This window comes from Mus caroli, unplaced genomic scaffold, assembly GCF_978045245.1.
Source record: "Mus caroli unplaced genomic scaffold, Mus_caroli_1 scaffold_13, whole genome shotgun sequence".
NCBI lineage: Eukaryota > Metazoa > Chordata > Mammalia > Rodentia > Muridae > Mus > Mus caroli.
In genome coordinates, this window is record NW_028227268.1 from 53,329,903 (window position 1) to 53,350,764 (window position 20,862).

The 20,862-nt window shown below is 48.2% G+C and overlaps 1 protein-coding gene across 1 annotated transcript; it reads left to right on the forward strand.

The window, feature by feature from the left end:
* Positions 1–7,127: 7,127 nt before the first annotated feature.
* Positions 7,128–13,358, forward strand: Atp1b2 (ATPase Na+/K+ transporting subunit beta 2). The gene is made up of 7 exons (XM_021176686.3): positions 7,128–7,819; positions 9,530–9,658; positions 9,967–10,071; positions 10,173–10,378; positions 10,599–10,655; positions 11,457–11,555; positions 11,668–13,358. The coding sequence occupies exons 1-7, from the start codon at positions 7,708–7,710 to the stop codon at positions 11,830–11,832; spliced, it is 873 nt and encodes a 290-aa protein (XP_021032345.1). The 5' UTR covers positions 7,128–7,707; the 3' UTR covers positions 11,833–13,358.
* Positions 13,359–20,862: the final 7,504 nt, after the last annotated feature.

Below are 20,862 nucleotides of genomic sequence, written 5' to 3' on the forward strand. Positions count from 1 at the left end.
GACCACACATGAAGTCACAAAAATTCTCCTGACTCTGCCACAGGAGTTAGTGGACCGCTGTGCCCTTCCAGACCCAGTGAGAGTCCCAAGGCTCCAGCCTCCAATTTCTTTACACTCTCTCTCTCTCTCTCTCTCTCTCTCTCTCTCTCTCTCTCTCTCTCTCTAAGTGATAAGAATAGAAGGTTTATTTTAAATTTATTTACTTATTTTTGTTGTGTCATCCGTCCTACCTCCCATCCCTCACCTCCTGGCTGTCCTGAAACTCACTGTGTAAAACAGGCTGGCCTCAGATTCACAGAGATCCACCTGCCTCTGTTTCCTGAGTGCTGGGATCTAAGTCATACTGAAGAGTAAAAAATAAAATAATGACTGCCCTGAGAACATGGGCCCCAGCCCCCGGCCAGATGGCCTAATTCCCGGAACTTTTGGGAAAAACAACCACAAAATGTTTCAATGTCCCAGGTACCTTGAAGTAAATATCCGCCCCTAGACTTCCCCTATTTCCTCTCCGATCCTCCCCCTAGGTTCTGGTTTTTGCCTTTATAAGCCTGCTGGAAAATAGGGATGGGGTCAGACTCCTCTAGCCCTGTGAGGTGTATGGGTCTCGACCTCAGCATGCTGGTTTGTGTGCCATTAAAACTTCGTGTGTTTGCAGCAAGCTTGACTGTTGTGGCTTTCTGGGCTCGAGATCCCTGAGACTTGAGTGAGGGTCTCCCTTTGGGGGTCCTACAATACCTCCCCTCTGCCTCCATCTCCGCCATCTCTTTTTGAGAAAGGATTTCAAGTATTCCAGGCTGGCTTCAAACTGATACGTAGTCAAGGAAGACCTTGAATTGCCTCCCACCCATCCCTGCTCCTTCTGCCTCTAGCTCTTGAGTGCTGTAATTACAGGTGTGGGTAAACAAATTAGTTTTGTGGGGTACTAGAGAGAAGCCCAGGGTTTCATGCATAGCAGGCAAGCGCTCAACCACCCACCAAGCTACATCCTCAGCTTCAGCCACCCGTAACCCAAAGCCATGGGATCTCACTCCCTGGACCCACTATTCTCTTCCACAGAGATCAGCCAGGACCACCTTGATGACTCCAGACTAAGGAGGCCCCAGCAAAGCCCCTGCAGTGAAAGGCACAGAGCACCCCCCCCCCCACCTTGTTTTCCCCAACTTTGTTCCTGTAGGCTCTCCTCCACCCAGCCAGCAGTGTTGGCAGAAGAGTCTACAGGAAATCTAGGGAGTCCAAATCATTCTGATCCCTGGTTTGTGTTTAAGGTCAACTTTGGCCACCTGGGGCATGCTCATTCAACTGATAGATACTGTGTACCTACCACTGTTCTGGTTTCTGGACACTGGGGCCACTCTGGTAAAATGGACACATTCATAGTCCTTGCTGGTGTGGCTCTCACAGTATGGTAGGAAGGGAACAGTTAACCCATATAGGAAATAAATAATGCCAGCCAATAGTGGGTGGCTCATGCCTGAAATCTCAGTCTTTGGGAGGCTAAGGCAAGAGGATAGCCTGGACTTTAGAGACCCTGCCTAAAAACTCAAAACAAACCAAAATAATACTTAGGTTGGTAGCTCAGTCTGTAATCCCAGCACTTGGGAGCAAGGACTTCAAAGGTCATCCTTAGCTACATAAATGGAAGTCTAATCTGGAGTATATGAGACCCTACCTCAAAAAAACAAGGGGGCTGAAGAGATGGCTCAGAGGCTAAGAGCATTTGCTGTTTTTTCCAGAGGATTGAGATTCATTTCTTAGCACCCACATGGTGGCTCACAGTGGTCTATGACTCCAGTTCCAAGGGACCCAGCACCTCCTTTTAGCATCTATGGGTACTACACATACTGGGTGCATAGCCCTGCAGCAAAAACATCTGTATACAACTTTTTTTTTTTTTTTAAATTAAGGTTAGATATGGTATGCATGCCTTTAATCCCACTACTTGGGAGGCAGAGGCAGGGGGATCCCGTGACTTCAAGACCAGTCTGGTCTAACTAAGCCAGCCAGAGCTACATAGTGAAAACGGTCTCAAAAAACAAAAACAAACAAAAACTAATAAAACAACTCCCCTAAAATGCACCATTTCGAAAGGTAACTACAGCCGGGTGGTGGTGGAGCACGCCTTTAATCCCAGCACTCGGGAGGCAGAGGCAGGCGGATTTCTGAGTTCGAGGCCAGCCTGGTCTACAAAGTGAGTTCCAGGACAGCCAGGGCTACACAGAGAAACCCTGCTTCAAAAAAAAAAATAATAAAATAAAATAACTATAAAGGGAGTAAGAGCCAAGACTGGAGTAGAGGGAGGATGGCGGAAAGGCCCATGAGGTAATGTCACTGGAGTGGAGACCTAAGTAATGAGAGGTCACCCAGTGGATGTCTCAGGTGTTCTACCACAGGGGTTGGGTCGAAGAGTCTGAACAAAGGTGAGCATCTATCAAGGAGGGCTGAGTTCCGGGTAACTTCATGTGCTCAGGCTGTCCCAGGGGTTCCTTCTCCTCCTCTGCCCCTACCCTGTGCTCTCCAGGACACTGTGCCCTCCACCTCTCTTCTGCTGCCTGCCCTAGATTCCAGGATTCCTGACCGCAGTCCAAGGCTGTCTACACTCTTTCATTAAGACTGACTTTGCTTTGACACAGACTTTGCCAAGCCCCCACCAAGGGCATCGACTGAGACTGCTCAGCTTCCCTTGTCTTCTCCAACACCCACTCCCCCCTCCAAAAGAAAACTTTCCAGATTTGGCAGCACATCCTGAAGCCCTCAAGGGCTGGCCTGCCCTACTGATTCCACCCTACCACCCTAGCCACTGCGTCTCTCGCTCCCTCCCTCCACCCCTCCCTGCCCTCTGTCCCCCTCCTCTCTCTTCTCTCTTTCTCTTTCAGCTAACATTTATTAGCTGCAGACAGGGTGCCAAGCACTGTGTTAGGTCATCCACAGAGATTTTAAGGATGAAGAAGACCTGATAATGTCCCTGTTGTCCCTGGAAGAGAGATATGTATGTAAAATGCTATTTAAAACAAACAAACAAACAAACAAACAAAAACACAACTTTTTTTTTTTTTGAAACAGTGTTTCATGTTGCCCAAGCTGGCTTCCAACTTTGTGCAGCTGAAGATGACCTGTGAATGCCTGATGCTACTGCCTCCACCCTTTGAGCGCCGGCACTACAAGTGCCACCATGGCAAATGTAAACATGTGCTTCCTAGGCAAACACTCTACCAACTGAATTACATTTCTAGGCTTCAGTATGCTTTCTTTATGTTTCTGCTTCTTCCCCCATCCCACTTCCAGGCAGGGTTTTACTATATAGTTCTGGCTGGCCTGAGCTCACTAGATAGATCACCTCCATGCCCCACTTTTATCTAGGATCATGGGTATGCTGAGAGAAGTGCTCTGACATGGAGATGCTATCCCAGCCCCTAACTGGGATAGCTAAAGGGAAAAACAGGTTCTGGTCCTGGCGGCACACACCTTTAATCCCAGTACTCGGGAGGCAGAGGCAGGCAGATTTCTGATTTCGAGGCCAGCCTGGTCTACAGAGTGAGTTCCAGGACAGCCAGGGCTACACAGAGAAACCCTGTCTCGAAAAAAACCAAAGTAAATAAATAAAGGAAGGAAGGAAGGAAGGAAGGAAGGAAGGAAGGAAGGAAGTGATATCTTCCCCACAACCCAGTGATAGCTACAGGAAACCTAGATATTAATTTCATCAAGGTATATCAAAGGAATGAGCTATATTACATTGTGTGAAATTGAACAAATGATTGTAACTGTCAGTCTCTACCATTTTTTTAGACTGAGTTTAATTTTATAACTCTGGCTGTCCCAGAACTCACTAGATAAACCAGGCTGGTATCGAACTCACAGACATCTACATTACTCTGTCTCTGGGGGTGCTCTAAAGATTTGATAGAATCATTTAGGTAAAAACATCTACTACAGTACTTGGCATATGAAAAGTGCCCAAGATGTGAGCTCTATTGTTGTTGGATTTTTTTTTTTTCTTTATTTAAGTCTCCTTTAGTTCTTGATGAATAAATTTGAGGCTGCTAAGTCTAGAGAACCAGGGGAGGGAGGGTTGAGCCTTGGGCAGACAGAGATGAAGGAAGGTAGACTGGGGAGGCTCCTTGGGTCATGTGATGAAAGGGCTGGTGTGTCCTGCTGAGAGTCTGGGCTCCATGTGGTCTGTGGAGAACGTTTCTGTTTTATCTAACTGTTTTGTTTTGTTTCAGTTGTGATAAAATACAAGCAACGTAGAAATCACCATCCTAACCACTGGAGCAGTTGGTCTTAGTACCTCACACATGCAAGGCAAGCGCTCCACCATGGAGCTGTACCAGAAGGTTCCTTTCAGCTTGTAAAAACTAAGCTTTCTTAGTCTTTGTCTTTGCAAAATTCCACCTTGTTTAACTCATTCCTCTAAATTCTGGACTCAGGGCTGGGTGGCTCAGTAGGTACCAAGCTGCTAGCGAGCATGGCTGGCTGAGTTTCATTCCTAGGGCTCACATAAAATATGTGGAGAGAACTAACTCCCACAAGTTGTATTCTGACTTCTGCATACATACACACACACACACACGACACACACACACAGATGGGTGGGGTAAATAATGGTAATAAAGGTTAAATAGGAGGGTATGAAGGAGCATAGACCTTTGACTGTGGACCGTCTCTGCCTCTGGGACAGAGGGGAGGGGCAGCCATCTAACTCCTTCCTCTCTGGACATCTCGAATGGAGGCAGATTCCAAAAGAAGAGTTTTTTCTCCTCCTGCTCCTCTTTTGCTTGGGATTGAACCCAGGGCTCTGCACATAGAAGAAAGCATCGTGCCTATGAGCTGTAGCCCCAGCCTTAAGGTTTGCCCCTAGGTCCATCACAGGCTCTTCTGGATTTCCCCTTTCTCAGCTTGTCTCCCTCTGAGTATGGGTCAGGCATTCAATACAGAACTCCTCCCTCCCTCCCTCCCTCCCCCCCATCTACCCCCTCCTTACCTATAGAAGACATAAGAAAGGGAGCGACAGGCATCCTACTCTGTGACCTATCTCTAGTGTCCAGAAGGTATTCACCCCCTCTTTTCTAAGAAAGTGAGCTTAGTGCCCAGGGTAGAAGCTGAGAAGCCGCCATAGGCTGTATTTGCCATGGTGTGTGTGTGTGTCCATTTTAGGGTTCTCCTTTAGCATTCTTCCATTGGACAGATCAAGCTGCTTTCCCGGGGCTTCTTGCAGAAGAAGCCATTCCATATTTAAGCTGAATTCAGCAACCAGCACTATCTTAAGATAAAGGTCTAAGCTGGGCGTGGTGGCGCACGCCTTTAATCCCAGCACTCGGGAGGCAGAGGCAGGCGGATTTCTGAGTTCGAGGCCAGCCTGGTCTACAAAGTGAGTGCCAGGACAGCCAGGGCTACACAGAGAAACCCTGTCTCGAAAAACCAAAAAAAAAAAAAAAAAAAAAAAAAAGATAAAGGTCTACTCTCAAAAAGCATAGAGTCAGTTGGGCGTGGTGGCATATGCCTGTAATCCCAGCAGAGGCAGGCAGATTTCTGAGTTCGAGGCCAGCCTGGTCTACAGAGTGAGTTCTAGGACAGCCAGGGCTATACAGAGAAACCCTGTCTCGAAAAACCAAAAACAAAACAAAAGCATAGAGTCTAGGGTGGGGGAGGTAGTTCAGTGGTAGAGTATTTGCCAGTTACATTTAGGGCCCTGGGTTTTAGGCCTTAGCACTGGGGTGGGGGAGGGGAAGTTTACAATGTAATTGCATAGACAGAGCATACAAGTTAGTTCATGTTCCATGTGCTCAAGAGGGAAACCCAGGTGCCAGCCTTGATCCTTTCCTTTGCCGCCTTATGCTGTTGTTTACTCGCCCTACTTCTGGACTAGGTCTTTAATTCATTCTCGTATCTCCATCTTCCACCTTGATGTCCTTGTTCAAGTCAGTCGCCTCTCTTACCTAGAATACTTACATGCTGCAATGTCTCCTAACTGCCCTTGCTTCTTGTGGCCTTAACACACACACACACAGAGGCTTTATTTTTGTGACAAGATTTCTCTACTAGCCCAGGCTGGCTTCAGACATTATCCTCACACCTTCAGTTTGGGTTACCAGCATGGATTAACATATCTGGCTCTTCTTTCTGCTGCCTCTTCCTCCTCCTCTTCCTCCTCCAACTCCTCCTCCTTCTTCTTCTTTGATTTATTTATTATTATATGTAAGTACACTGTAGCTGTCTTCAGACACACAAGAAGGTCAGATCTCATTATGGATGGTTGAGCCACCATGTGGTTGTTGGGATTTGAACTCAGGACCTTCAGAGGAGCAGTCAGTGCTCTTAACTGCTGAGCCATCTCTCCAGCCCGCCCCTCTTCTTTTTAAGCTATTGGCTGCAACATCACTCCAAGGGAGCCCGGTTTCCAGAGCTGGGGCATCAGGTGTAGGAGCTCCAGCAAGCGTGGGCCAGAGATCAGACCTGGGGGGCGACGGGCGGGGGGCGACTGGAAGGCAGGACCCATGCAGACCTGGCTGTAGATCAGGGACACAGGGAAATTCTGGGGCCTCAAACAAGTTTGGGAAGATGGCAGGGACCCTGGTCATGGAGAACAGGTAGGTTGGACAAAGGAGCCAGTGGAACCGAGAAGGGCGTCCTGTGGTGGCTTCTATTCCTCTCTGTGTTCTAGTTTCTAGGCTCTTTCTTGGTGTCTGGCGCTTGCTTTTCTTTATTCCCCTCACATTCAGCCCTCTGTTCCGGAGGCTTTCGAAGTAACTCTATCTTAGTCTCTTTTTAAATTCCCTGCCCCGGGCCCCCCACTTTTGAGTACGTATCAGCTTGTCTTTCAGTTTGAGCCTCTCAGGAGGTGTTCTCTTCTTTAGCTCTACCCAGACTCTCACCCTCTGTCTTCTTTTCCAATCTTGTTTCAGTACTGTACCTGGGGTCTGGGGTAGGGAAGAACCCGCGCTAGAACCAAAAAAAAAAAAAAGGCGCCAAAGGGCGGGTCCAATTCACCTTCATTTGCATATGTATGAGGTCTCCTGAGCGAGCAACGAAGAGGCGGGGTTCCTGAGGGGTGGGTGGGAAGGGGGCGGACACCCTCAGAGTCACAGACTATAAAGACTGTGCGCAGGGACCGCGCTCCCCGCACTGCTGAGGAGCGGAGCCTCCGGCTGGGGGGCCCCTTCCTTGTCTTTCCCCTCCCCTAACTGCTTGTCCCCCGCCCCAGCTCCCACTGGCTGGGCCAACTGTGGTGTGGCTGTCGCCGTTCGTCGGAGAAGCCTTAATCGGCCACCTGCCGCGTTCTACAGCCTCTTTGCATCTCGGATTTCGGGGCGGCTCCCTCCCCCATCTTTCCCTGCTTCTTTGCACCCCGCTTTTTCTGCGTTTCGCTCGAATTTTGGAGCCGTCTGGTTTTGCACCCCTTTTTGTTTTGCTTCTAGGCGGTGTGTGGGGTGAAGGTGCCTCGGCATCCCTTTCCCTGGTTATCTTTCCCTGTTTTGACAGCCCCCCTTTCTATCGCAGTCGGGGGGCCTAGCCTCGGCGCACCTTCGCCGCACTGCCAGCAGACCACAGTGCGTGGCTGTGCACCCCGGAATTTGCAGCAGCTGCATATCTGACTGGAGTCTCCCTGCCTCGCTCCCGCGCGCATTTGGTGCGTGGAGGGCTTCAGCGCGCGACGCCCCGGCTTCTCCGCAGCCCCCAGCAGCGCGCCGGGACTCGCCCCGTGCCTCCAAGATGGTCATCCAGAAAGAGAAGAAGAGCTGCGGGCAGGTGGTTGAGGAGTGGAAGGAGTTCGTGTGGAACCCGCGGACGCACCAGTTCATGGGGCGCACCGGGACCAGCTGGGGTACGCGGGGCTGGCGCGGGAAAGGTGGTAGCTGACCGCTCGGCGATGCCTTTGGGGCGCAGGGTCCTGCGGGCGTCGCCCCAGCTCCCCTGCCGCGTCCCTGGCGTCCAGCCCCCACTGTCGGGCTTTGGATCGGGAGGGGCCCCGAATCAGCGGTCTAATCTCTCTGACTGGCCGCTGCGGAGGCGGAGAAAGTAGGTCACTGCCGCCTGCCCGCCCCCCGCGGAGCCCCCTCGGGCGGGGGGTCGCGGGCTCTGCGCGCGTGTCCGTGCCATGGCGCTCCCGCTCCGGCTCAGGCCCTGTGGCTGCACACTGTCATCAATCCCTCTCCCCGAAGAGTGCCCTAACTCTCCCTCTGGCTCTCACTAGCTAGCCAACCTCCTTTATTTTTAGCTCTCACCCACCCCCTTAGACCCTGGGAACATTCATGAGGAGGCGGATCTGGCAGGGGGGTCTTGGGGGGGGGCGTTCTTAACAGCGGAAGTTGTTTGTCTGTATTCCACCATTGGGCGTTTGGAGTCCTCTGTGGCTGCTTTGTGGGTGGGGGGCTGCCAGAAGGGATTGTATTTTCCAGGCTTGAGGTTTTCAGATGTCAGAGGTGGAGGGAGTAATGGTCACTGCTGATATGGGTACATCCTCAGGCAGGGTGTTTACATGGGACTCAGATGCCTTGGAAGAACTCTCTACCCTTACCTCATGGGTGTGCAAGGACTTATGTAGTCAGGGGCTGCTGATGGGTACCCGGTGAGGTAAGGGTGACTGACAGTCTTGCAAAAGACAGTGCCAAGCTGGAGAATTGAGGCACAAGGGATTCTGTGTGACATAATTTACGACATATCCACATTGATTGGACACAGTCTTCATCAGACCACCCACCTGAGGCTTAGGGGACCATGAAAGGAGAGCAATGCAGCCCTTGTCCTCAAGGAACCCAAGACCCTGTGGGAATATGAAGGATCAATGGATGGATGCTTGGGCTACCCAGAAGCCTCCACAGAGGAACTGTGTCTTCTTAGGTAGAAAGACTGAGGAGAGTTCAGGGAGATTGGAACAGCATGTCCTCCTCACGGGAGGCTTAGGATAGGAGTCGTGAGAGATGATGTCCAGGGAAGGCTTCTAGGGGATTCTGTCTTCTCCTTGACTCTGGCCAAGATCCTGTGTGAGTTAAAGGTAGGGGTGACTGCTGGGCCATTAGCCCCTCATTTCAGAGGCTGCTTGCTCAGGGCAAGAAACAGACAGACAGACAGACCTTGCTACCTGAGTCCTCTGAGGTAATAAGAATTTGGCTGAGAATGTAGTCCAGTTACCAGGTTGCATACAGATCCTTGTGCTCTGAGATAGCTCTAAGCTCGAGTTCCGATACAGCAGGGACAGATGCTACCTTTCTAGGACCATGCAGGGTTGAAAAGTTGGAAATGCATTAGCCGCAGAATGACAGTGGCCTATTCTTGGAGTTGTCACAACAACTACAGTTTAGGTCTCTTGTGGCCTCCAAAAGGTCAGACTTCACTGTGCCCCAGGAGGAGTCTGGGAGTCAGGGCTGGAGCTGGACCCTGCCTGTTTCCAGCTTGTTTCCTTTAGCTCCCAAGGGAAGGCCCTAAGATATCCTGTCGCTCCTTGGCCTATCCCCGAACACAGCTTGAGAGGAAGGAGGAAGAGAGGGGTTGGTGGAAGATGTGGGAGCTGCTGACTCTAGTTCCTCTACCCTAGCCTTCATCCTCCTCTTCTACCTCGTCTTCTATGGCTTCCTCACGGCCATGTTCAGCCTCACCATGTGGGTAATGCTGCAGACCGTCTCTGACCATACCCCCAAGTACCAGGATCGACTGGCCACACCAGGTGAGAGAAGAGTTCCCCCTTACCGGTCACTGGAACTACTGTGTCCTCAAGGCCTCACAAGGAATGTATAGTTCTTTCCAGGAGTTGGATGGGGGAATTCTTGAACTTGGCCTTCCTTCCCATGCCCTGCATCCGGGAGTCATGTGATTTGGAGACGTGGCATATGCCACAGGGGATTGCTCTCCCAGGAAGGCAGTTTCAGATCTTTGCCCCCACCTGACACCGGTGTTCTTCATATCTGTCCATGTCCCTTGATGTGTTCTCTTCATCTTATGTGACTCCCCGGTCTTCTCTCCTGTTGGCTCTAGGCTTGATGATTCGACCCAAGACTGAGAACCTTGATGTCATTGTCAACATTAGTGACACCGAAAGCTGGGGTCAGCATGTTCAGAAGCTCAACAAGTTCTTGGAACGTGAGTGTGGGGCTAGTCCAGGACCTTGGGGGAAGGAATCCAGGACCCTGGAAGTGAGACATTCGGCCTCTGACCTTCTCTGTCTTTCTCCCACCTCCTAGCTTACAACGACTCCATCCAAGCACAGAAGAATGATGTCTGCCGTCCTGGGCGATATTATGAGCAACCTGATAATGGGGTTCTGAACTATCCAAAACGTGCCTGCCAGTTCAACCGGACCCAACTGGGCGACTGCTCTGGCATTGGGGACCCTACCCACTATGGTTACAGCACCGGGCAGCCCTGTGTCTTCATCAAAATGAATCGGGTATCCATGACATTGGTCTCCTGGGGAGGATGGAGGAGGGAGCTGGGGCCACCATCTGTTTACTAATGTGTCCTTTCATTGGGGTTAATGGGCATTAAAGAGATTTTTTTGGTAGTTTGTTTTAAGAGGTGGGGCTATTGGAAGCTAAACCCCGGAGCAGAAAGGCTAGACGCCAGTATGTGGCAACTTCTTCTAAATCCACCCTCCCTCCTTTCTCTAGGTCATCAACTTCTATGCTGGGGCAAACCAGAGCATGAACGTCACCTGTGTTGGCAAGGTGAGTGTGGGGGCCCTCCTTACCTGCCCACCTGGTTAGACTTCCTGGTTTCTGAGTGCTTCACCCATATCTCCCTATCTTTTTGTGCTTTCAGAGGCCCCAGCACTATAGGGACAAGGGGGTAAGAGTGGGCACCTATGCAGTTTTAGCTCTAAGAGGCTCTTAGCCCTATTGCTTCTCTCTAGGATAAAGAGAGCCTGCTCTCCTGGAGATAGACCTATTCCTTCCTGCACCAAAGCTCTGGCCTCTGGTTCCTTCCCTGTCAACTTCTTCTTACATCTCAGTTGTCTGGGTTTCTTCCACTCTCCCATCATGCCTTGTTTCTCAGTTCCCTCAGTCTGCGAGCTGCTGCTCAGTTAGCACCCTTTGCTACAACTAGTTGTCCTTGGAACCCTGCAGCCAATTCTGTCCTCTCTAGAAGCTCTCCTCCTTCCTACTGAGCCTTGACTGTTTATCTGTTCTTTCTTGGCTCTGCTCCAGAGACTGATTCCCAAGGACGGGGTAAGAACTTGTTGGTTGATGGTGGAGTTAGAAGGCCCTCACCGTGTTGTCAGCACCCTTAGAAGACCTAGTCTGATGGGAGATAGGCCACCCCTATCTGCAGACGTGCAGATAGGAACATGTGTGCATGCACACACACAGACGCACACACAGCTACCCGAGCAGATGCACAGCTCAAAGAAAACAAATTTGACAGGGATAATTCGGGATGAAGGAGGTACGGAGGGAAGTCTTGTGAGCGCTTCCAGGTGCCTGCTGTTCCTAACATCCTCTCCCCTTAACCTTCCTGCACCCCCACAGAGAGATGAAGATGCTGAGAACCTTGGCCACTTTGTCATGTTCCCTGCTAATGGCACCATTGATCTGATGTACTTTCCCTACTATGGCAAAAAGTTCCATGTAAGTCCCACCTCGGAAGGTCCTTGACAGTGGCTCCTGAATGACAAAATGGGGTTCTTGGGAAAGATGCCAAGGTACCAGAGGCTGAAGTCTTTTCCTTCCCTTGGCCCAGGTAAACTATACTCAGCCCTTGGTGGCTGTGAAGTTCCTGAATGTGACCCCCAACGTGGAGGTGAATGTTGAATGCCGCATCAACGCTGCCAATATTGCCACAGACGATGAGCGGGACAAGTTCGCTGGCCGTGTGGCCTTCAAACTCCGGATCAACAAAACCTGAGGCTCCCCACTCCCACCCGCCCACACTCTCCTGTGGGTGCTTCTGGAATGTCCTTGGCCCTGCCTGATCCCTCCCTCACCCACCCCAAAGGTATTTTTTATAACAGAGCTATGACTTGTCTGAGCCTCACACCCTTTCCTCAACTTCTCTACCTAGCCTGATGTCCACACAATTTCCAACATCTTCCAACCTTAGCTTAACCAGAGACAGAGAGGAGTCGGGAGTTTTCTAGTTCGGGAGCCGGGAGTTGTCACTCAGTGACAGAGGACTTGCCTAGCAAGCACGAGGGCCTCAGCACTGTTGGAGGTTTTCTAGTTTGAGTTTATGAATGAGATGCCCTTACAGCTCCTGTTTCAGTTTCTACTCCCATCCCTTGAGAGGCACAGGAAATGGTCTCATCCACCCAGCCTGTACCCCACAGATCCCTCCCACCCGTTTCAGCCATTTGCTTCCCAGGGGTGAACACTGTCCTTCTTCCCTTTACAAGGCTCTAGCCACTTTCCTTTCATCTCTTCACACTTCTGCCACCATAGCCAGTATCTTGGTAGCTTTGACTTCTGGTTCCTCCAGCAGTTCTGCCCTCTCCTCTACCTGATCCCTCTCCCTCTGAAAAGCTGCCATTTGTAGCTCAATACAAGTTGGTTCTGTGGCCTTTTCCGTCCTTCCTGGTACATCCTGCTTCTCCCCCAACTGTGACTCCAAAGGATGACTGGAAGAGAAGTCTTTAATTCTTCTAGAAAATTCTCTAGTAGGCCTAGACTTTTAACTTCTTCCTGGTCCCTCCTGTCATCCAAATGGCTCCTACTCCGGCGGGCTTGACCTGCTCTGAATATCCACTTTGTTTTTTAACTGATGGCTCCCTTCCCCCACTGGCCTTCCCAGAATATCTTTCAAATTCTCCTTCCCAGGGAGCTCTGTGGGGGAGGGGCCGCTGTCTTGGCTCTATCCCCAGCAGCCACCTTGGAAACGTCAGCTGGCTGGGGGGACTCCCTGAGCCCAGATCTACCCACCCCCATCCTCTCTCTGGCTACTCTTTGCAAGTTGCTAACTGGTCACTAAGGTCTTCCCTTTCTGCATGCCAGCCTGAAAGCGTCAGACACCCTCCTCCAGCTCAGCTCTGAGTTTCTAGGCTCCGCCTCCTTCAAACTCTTTTTGCCTTTAAAAAACAAACAAACAAACAAACAACCCTATAACATCCCTAGAATGTTGCTGCGAAAGAGCCCCCTGCTCCAAGTTTCCGTCCATCAGAGCTCCATCAGAGCAGCATATTCCTCTAGTCTCTCTGCTTCTCTTTATCCTTCCCAACCTCGCCCTCGTCACCGCAGCCCCCACGTCCCACCCTCAAGCGGCTCCTTCCCTCTTTCCTCCCTCTGGATCTGTGTCTCTTCCCTTTGGGTATCCAGGTCTTCCTGCCCCTTCATCTTCCCAGTGGTCTCCTTCTGCAGTTATTTAATGCCTGTGTCAGATCTACTGTAAAAAGAGGATAAAGTACAATAAACTGAGAGCGATTATATATATAAATGTATATCATACACAGAGCCCTGTGTGTGCTTGTCTTTTTCTGAGAATTTAGAAGAACTCTGAGAAACAACTGGAGGGTGGATTTGGGTGATACTGGGTTACACACCACGCCTTGAGCAGGGGCTTTCATTTTGACCTCTGCCCTCCAGTGGCCAAACATCAGTTCCCTTCCTTTTCGGCGCCATTAAACTGATGCAGTGTGTCGAGGTTTATAAAGTGCCTCTGTGGGATTTAGGCACCGTGAGTACACACTTAGGAAGGCGGCAGAGTCCGTGGCCCCAGTTTAACAGACACAAAAGAAGCAGATGAGAAACTGTCGCACAAGAAACCTGTGTGCTCCCAGGAAGGAGAGCCAGCGGGTGACAGATTGTGATCTGTTGCCAGGGGCTCCAGGGGGACTTCTCAGAGGAGAAGGCACCTGGGCTGGGACTTCAGTTTAGGAGACCAGATTTGAAAATGCTTTCGAGACAGATTCATTGACTAAATGAAGCTGATTCTAACGTATAAAAAGTAGGAACTGTGGGGTTCACATTTTTTTTTCTTTTTTATTTCAAACTTAAGGTATTTCTCCTGCTTCAGCTCTCTGAGTGCTAAGGTGCATCACCCCAGGATCCTGATCTATATAGGAGAAGGAATGTATTCTTCATAGCTGAGTGTTACATATTTTTTTGGCTTCCATGATGCTGTGCATGCATGCATATGTACACGTTACCATTCTAAGCAAATCCTAAGACCAGTTCATTGCCAAAGCTGGCTGGCCTGGACTGGACTCCTAGTCCTCTGAGCTTTCCTTCCTGAATACGGGGATTGCAGGTGTGTGCCAGCCCCTAACTTCAATTTTTATTTAAAAATGATGTATCTGCATGTGCGTCTGAGTGTGGGTTTGTGTACATGGGTGCACTGACTGAGGACGCCAGAGGTTTGGCTCCCCTGGAGCTGCAGTTACAGGAGTTATGGGCACTTGTGAGCTGTCTTACATGGATGCTGGGCAAGAAGCACAGGTACTTTGTAACACCGGTGTGCATTCTTAACCTCTGAGTCATCTCCCCAGTCCTGGCCTAACTTTAATTTTTGTTTTGTTTTGTTTTTGTTTTTCCAAGACAGGGTTTCCCTTTATAGCCCTGGCTGTCCTGGAACTCACTCTGTAGACCAGGCTGGCCTCGAACTTAGAAATCCGCCTGCCTCTGCCTCCCAAGTGCTGGGATTAAAGGCGTGCGCCACCACGCCTGGCTCTAACTAATTTTTAAGAGTATGCTTTGTGATATTTGACAATGGCAGGCAGAGTTCCCTATCCCCTGCCCTTTTCCGTTTTTGATGTTGGGAATTGAACCCAAAACGCTTTACACGCTATACTAAGAGCTCTGTGCCCAGCACTCACTCTTTCCTTCAATTATTATTGGCTACTCGACCTACCTATAACTCTGTGATCGTTTTTTGGTTGGAAGTGCAGCTTAATGGTAGAGAACGAACGTAGCATGTGTGACGCCCTACGTTCAACTCCAGGGCCACCTCTCACATCCCAAAAGGCAGAAGCCTGGGAATGTAGCTCATCCAGAAGTAACTGCCTAGCATACGTGACACCCCCCACCCCTGCCCCTGGATTAGTTTCCAGGGCCACATAAAACTGGGTATGGTGGTGGCCTGTGATCCAGTACTCCAGGAGGTTGAAGCTGACTGGAACCTCATCATCATCTTCAATGGGAATTTGACACCAGCTTGAGCTGCAGACCCTGTCTAAAAAAATTAAAAGCCTCCTGCATCCTTTTTGAAGCAAGGATGAAAATAGCCTAAGCCAGTCTCCAACTTGCTACCATCTTCCCGCATCAGCCTCCCAGGCACTGGGATGACAGGCATATCTCTCTCTCTCTCTCTCTCCCCTTCCCTCCCTCTTTCTCTTCTCTCTCTTTCTCTCTCTTTTGATTCAATCTTGCTAAGAGTTATTTTTATTTTATGCATATGGGTATTTTTACACGTACATCTATGCACCACTTTCATGCCTGGCCCAAGCTGGCCAGAAGAAGGCATTGGCTCGCCTGGAACTGGAATTACAGATGGTTGTGAGCCACCATGCGGGTGCTGGGAATGGAATCCCAGTCTTCTGGAAGAGCAACCCGTGCTCTTAACAGCTGAGGCATCCCTCTCTCCAACCGATTTTTTGGTCTTTTCCATCACATTAAAACCGAAGTTAGAGCCCGGCGTGGTGGCGCACGCCTTTAATCCCAGCACTTGGGAGGCAGAGGCAGGCAGATTTCTGAGTTCGAGGCCAGCCTGGTCTACAGAGTGAGTTCCAGGACAGCCAGGGCTACACAGAGAAACCCTGTCTCAAAAAAACAAACAAATAAATAAATAAATAAATAAATAAATAAATAAAACCGAAGTTAGTGAGTGGAAACCCTGTGTAGTTTTCATTCCAACTGGAAATGACCTTATGATTTTAACACTTCCATGTTTATAACATTGATCTGCTGGTTGGACAGCTCAGTAACAGTGTTTGTATAGCCTGTGCAAGCCCCTCAGTTCACTTTCAGTGTATATGTATGTGTGTGTGTGTGTGTGTACATACTGTTTTTTTTTCTTTCAAGACAGGGTTTCTTTTTGTTTTTGTTTTTGTTTTTGTTTTTTCGAGACACGTATAGCCCTGGCTGTCCTGGAACTCACTTTGTAGACCAGGCTGGTCTCGAACTCAGAAATCTGCCTGCCTCTGCCTCCCAAGTACTGGGATTAAAGGCGTGCGCCACCACGCCCGGCTCAAGACAGGTTTTCTTGTAGCCCTGGATGTTCTGGAACTCATTCTGTAGACTAGGATATATATATATATATATATATATATATATATATATATATATATATATATATATGTGTGTGTGTGTGTGTGTGTGTGTGTGTGTGTGTGTGTGTTTATATCAACCCATTGGCATTCTATTACCAATCTATTAGTGCTTTAATTAAAATATATATTTTTTAAGGAATGGCAGCTGCATTGTCATCAAATGCTTTTCAGCACCTGTTGATTTGATCTTATCATTTTTTCCTTTGTTTTGTTACCATTATGAATTATGCTAATAGATCTTACGTTACTAAACAAACCCTGGCTCTGGAAGAAACTGGTTAGAACATAGAATTTTTCAAATTCAGCATTGTGATAATATTTGGGACATTTTGCACAAATGTCTTTGGAACCAATACTTATAAATTAATGTGTTTCCTAGTTGTTTTTTTTTTTTTAATTTATTTTATTTATATGAGTACACTGTAGCTATCTTCAGACACACCAGAAGAGGGCATCAGATCCCGTTACAGATGGTTGTAAGCCACCATGTGGTTGCTGGGAATTGAACTCAGGACCTTTGGAAGAGCAGTCAGTGCTCTTAACCACTGAGCCATCTCTCCAGCTCCTTTCCTAGTTTTTTTATTTTAGTATTTTAAAAACAAAGTCTTGTGTAACCCAGACCTGTCTTATATTTCTTTTATATCTTTTTCTGTTTGTTTGTTTTTGTTTTTTTCGAGACCAGCTGGCCTCGAACTCAGAAATCCGCCTGCCTCTGCCTCCTGAGTGCTGGGATTAGAGGCGTTGCCACCACGCCTGGCTTTTTTTTTTTTTTAAGAATTATTTGTTTATTTTATGTATGTGAGGTACACTGTAGCTGTCTTCAGACACACCAGAAGAGGGCATTGGATCCCATTAAAGATGGTTGTGAGCCACCATGTGGTGGCTGGGACTTGAACTCAGGACCTTTGGAAGAGCAGTCAGTGCTCTTAACCACTGAGCCATTTCTTTTTGTTTTTGTTTTGCTTTGTTTTACTGAGGCAGGGTTTCGCTATGTAGCCCTTGCTGCTCTGAAGCTCAGAAGATCTGCCTGCCTCTGCCTCCTGGTGCTGGGATTAAGGTCATGAGCCACCACCACTGGGATCAACTTTCCTTTTTTTGACTCTGGATGGAAAGAAGAGTCTCTAACATGGTATATACATACTCCACGAGCTACTTTCTCCTCTCTCTCTCTCTCTCTCTCTCTCTCTCTCTCTCTCTCTCTCTCTCTCTCTCTCTCTCTCTCTCTCTCTCTCGGTTCTTTTTCGAGACAGGGTTTCTCTGTGTAGCCCTGGCTGTCCTGGAACTCACTCTGTAGACCAAGCTGGCCTTGACCTCAGAAATTCGCCTGCCTCTGCCTCCCAGGTGCTGCACCACCATGCCGGCTTCCTTTAGTTTTTGATGTGGGGAATGGAAGCCAAGGTCTTCAGGATGACATGCTCCAACATCAAGTCACACTTCTAACTCCTGGGTTTCTTCCTTCCCTCCGTTTTTCTTTCTTTCACTATGTCACTGTCTTATTATCTTGCCTAAACTGACTTGAAATTTCTGAGCTCATGTGATCCTCCTGCCTCAGTTGCTGGGCAGCTGGATGGACTTCTGGGATATGTTACTTCACCAAATCTTCCTTCCCCTTTCCTTTCTTTCCCTCTTCCCTCTCCTTCCGTTCCTCTTTCCCTCCCCCCTTCTCTTTTGGTGATAGGTACTGGGGATGGGCCCAGGGCTTTGCACATGTGCAGTCTGTGCTGAGCTATACCCTCAGCCCTTAGCTTTTCAAGGTATACATACATTTTAAAGTTCCTGATTTTCAAAATCCTGATTAAAGTTTTGGGCTTGTCCTTTCAATCAGACGTCAGTAATTCATAGCTTTAATTTTAGGATGAGTACAGATCCCTTGAAGATTTAGTTATTTGTTTTATTTGTGTGTGTCTGGGTGTGTGCATATTGTATCATGTGTGTGTGTGCACTGTGGGAACGCACGTGTATGGTGCGTGCGTGTGTGTGTGTGTGTGTGTGTGTGTATTATCTGTACATCTATACCATGTGTGTGTGCATTTGTGCTGTGTGCACCATGTATACATGTGTACCATGTATGTGCAGGTTCCTCTGGAGGTGAGAAGAGGCTGAATCTCTTGGCGATATAGATTTGTGAGTGACTTGACATGGGTGCTGGGATCAGAACCCTGGTCCTCTGGAAGAGCTGCTTGTACTCTTTCTTAATCATTGAGCCACTTCTCTAGCCCCTAGGTTCCTTTATTTTCTCTAAGTAATGGCAGCACTTGGGGCTATCATTATCTAGATTTTTTTCCTGAATACCTAGAACTCACTATATAGACCAGGCCAACGAGCCTGGTACTTACAGAGATCTACCTGCCTTTGCCTCCTGACCCTATGTATGCTTATTGTTTGTTTGTTTGTTTGTTTGAAATAGGGTTTGTCTGTGTTTGTCCTGGAACTTGTGCTGTAGACCAGGCTGGCCTCAAATTTAGAGATCCAACATGCTTCTTAGATTAATTTCTTTTTTTTTTTTTAAAGATTTATTTATTTATTATATGAAAGTACACTGTAGCTGTCTTTAGACACACCAGAAGAGGGAGTCAGATCTCATTACGGATGGTTGTGAGCCACCATGTGGTTGCTGGGATTTGAACTTTGGACCTTCAGAAGGGCAGTCGGGTGCTCTTACCCACTGAGCCATCTCACCAGCCCCCTTAGATTAATTTCTAAATTTAAAAAATATTCCCAGCACACAGGAAGCAGAGGCAGGTGGATTTCTGAGGCCAGCCTTGTCTACAAAGTGAGTTCCAGGACAGCCAGGGCTATACAGAGGAACCTTGTCTCGAAAAAACAAACAACAACAACAACAACAAATATATATATATATATATATATATATATATATATATATACTGTGAGTCATGAGATTTGTTTATTATAATCTCAGCATTTTGGAGGCAGAGGTAGGAGAATCAGGAGTTAGAGCTAGCCTGTGCTGTACGAGACTCCATCATCTCAGAAATTAACAAAACAAAACAGCAACAACAACAAAATCTTGAAACCATCACAAAAATCAAGCCAGAATAGGGGTTGATTTTTCTTTTCTTCTTCTTTTTTTTTTAAAGATTTATTTATTATTTATATGTAAGTACACTGTAGCTATCTTCAGACACACCTGTAGAGGGCATCAGATGTTGGATGGTTGTGAGCCACCATGTGCTTGCTGGGATTTGAACTCAGGACCTTTGGAAGAACAGTCAGTGCTCTTAACCTCTGAGCCATCTCTCCAACCCGGGGTTGATTTTTCTGTTTGTTTGGTGTTTTTTGTTTGTTTGTTTTTTTGAGACAGGGTTTCTCTGTATAGCCCTGGCTGGACTGGAACTCACTCTGTTTACTAGGCTGAACTCTGCCTGCCTCTGTGTCCCGAGGGCCAGGATTAAAGGTGTGCTCCATCACCACCCAGCTATGGAGTTAGGAGTGGGGGGTTAATTGCTGGTACAATGTCTTGTTTATCATGGTCTGGCACCTCACCATTTCTCAAAATACAAAAATAAAAAATATATTGACCTAAAATGTAAAAGTAGGTTAGAGTTACAAGATTAGAGATTGGGAGGTTTGATTTTAGACCTCAATAGAGTAAGGCCTGGGGTATTTACCTCCTAGGCAGACGTCATAGCAGACATAGGGTCCCTGTGAATATCAAGTACTTTATGGATAGATGCCTAGTTGATGCATCAATGGAAATAGCCCGGAAGTGGAACCTGGGAGGTAAGTGACTGATGTGAAGTTACATAGAAGAGCTGGCAGGAGAAGCAAAAACCTCATTATCCTTTGTCCATTGATATCAGCTCTCAGAGAAGGGATTCGAAGTTCCAAAATGGACCTGCTTTCTGAAGACTTGAGGTACAAGGACAGAATTAAGGACAAAAGATAGGGAAATGGGGAAGGTAAGGAAGTGTGGTGGCCAATCGATCCCTCCCTCCACTTGAAAAGCTAAATAGCCGGTGGTGGCGTACGCCTTTAATCCCAGCACTTGGGAGGCAGAGGCAGGCGGATTTCTGAGTTCGAGGCCAGCCTGGTCGACAAAGTGAGTTCCAGGACAGCCAGGGCTATACAGAGAAACCCTGTCTTGAAAAACCAAAAAAAAAAAAAAAAAAAAAAAAAAAAAAAAACTAAATAAAGAGACCAATGTTGAGGGTAGCCTGGGCTACTTAGTTAGCAAGGTACTGTCTGAAAATAAAAAAATAAAGGAGTTGGGTGGTGGGGCTTTTGTTGAGTAGTTCTCTGTCTGTCTTCACGTTTACCATACAGGTGCAAATGCTGAGTGCAGAGATAGCTTTTCATTTGGCAATTGTTTTAGCCCCTCCTCCCTTTTTGAGATAAGGGCTCAAATTTGTGGCCCTTAAACACAGTTCTTTGAATTTAGTTCTCAGTAAAGCTGTGGGACAAAAACAGGGAAAAAGCATAGTGGGTTTGACTGGCATCACACATTCCCACAACAGTTAAAAAGATAGACCCTAGTCTGCTGCAAGAACATTTGGTACTCACAAGTAAGTACAAATTCTTGAGGCCAAGGGGCTGCTCCCTTCCAACTTGTATAGGACCCTCAGGCAAGGCAAAGGACTCTCACTGGCTCTTTAAGCCTGGGACAGGCAGAGGACAGTGGCCCCAAAGTGCCTCTGGACCTCAGTACCCCTCTCTCTGTT

Bases quoted from the DNA above. Each gene is read 5' to 3' on its own strand.
- Atp1b2 (XM_021176686.3), top strand. From the start codon at position 7,708: ATGGTCATCCAGAAAGAGAAGAAGAGCTGCGGGCAGGTGGTTGAGGAG. The intron at 9,659-9,966 runs GTGAGAGAAGAG...TGTTGGCTCTAG, and splicing joins GGATCGACTGGCCACACCAG to GCTTGATGATTCGACCCAAG. The intron at 10,072-10,172 runs GTGAGTGTGGGG...CCCACCTCCTAG, and splicing joins GCTCAACAAGTTCTTGGAAC to CTTACAACGACTCCATCCAA.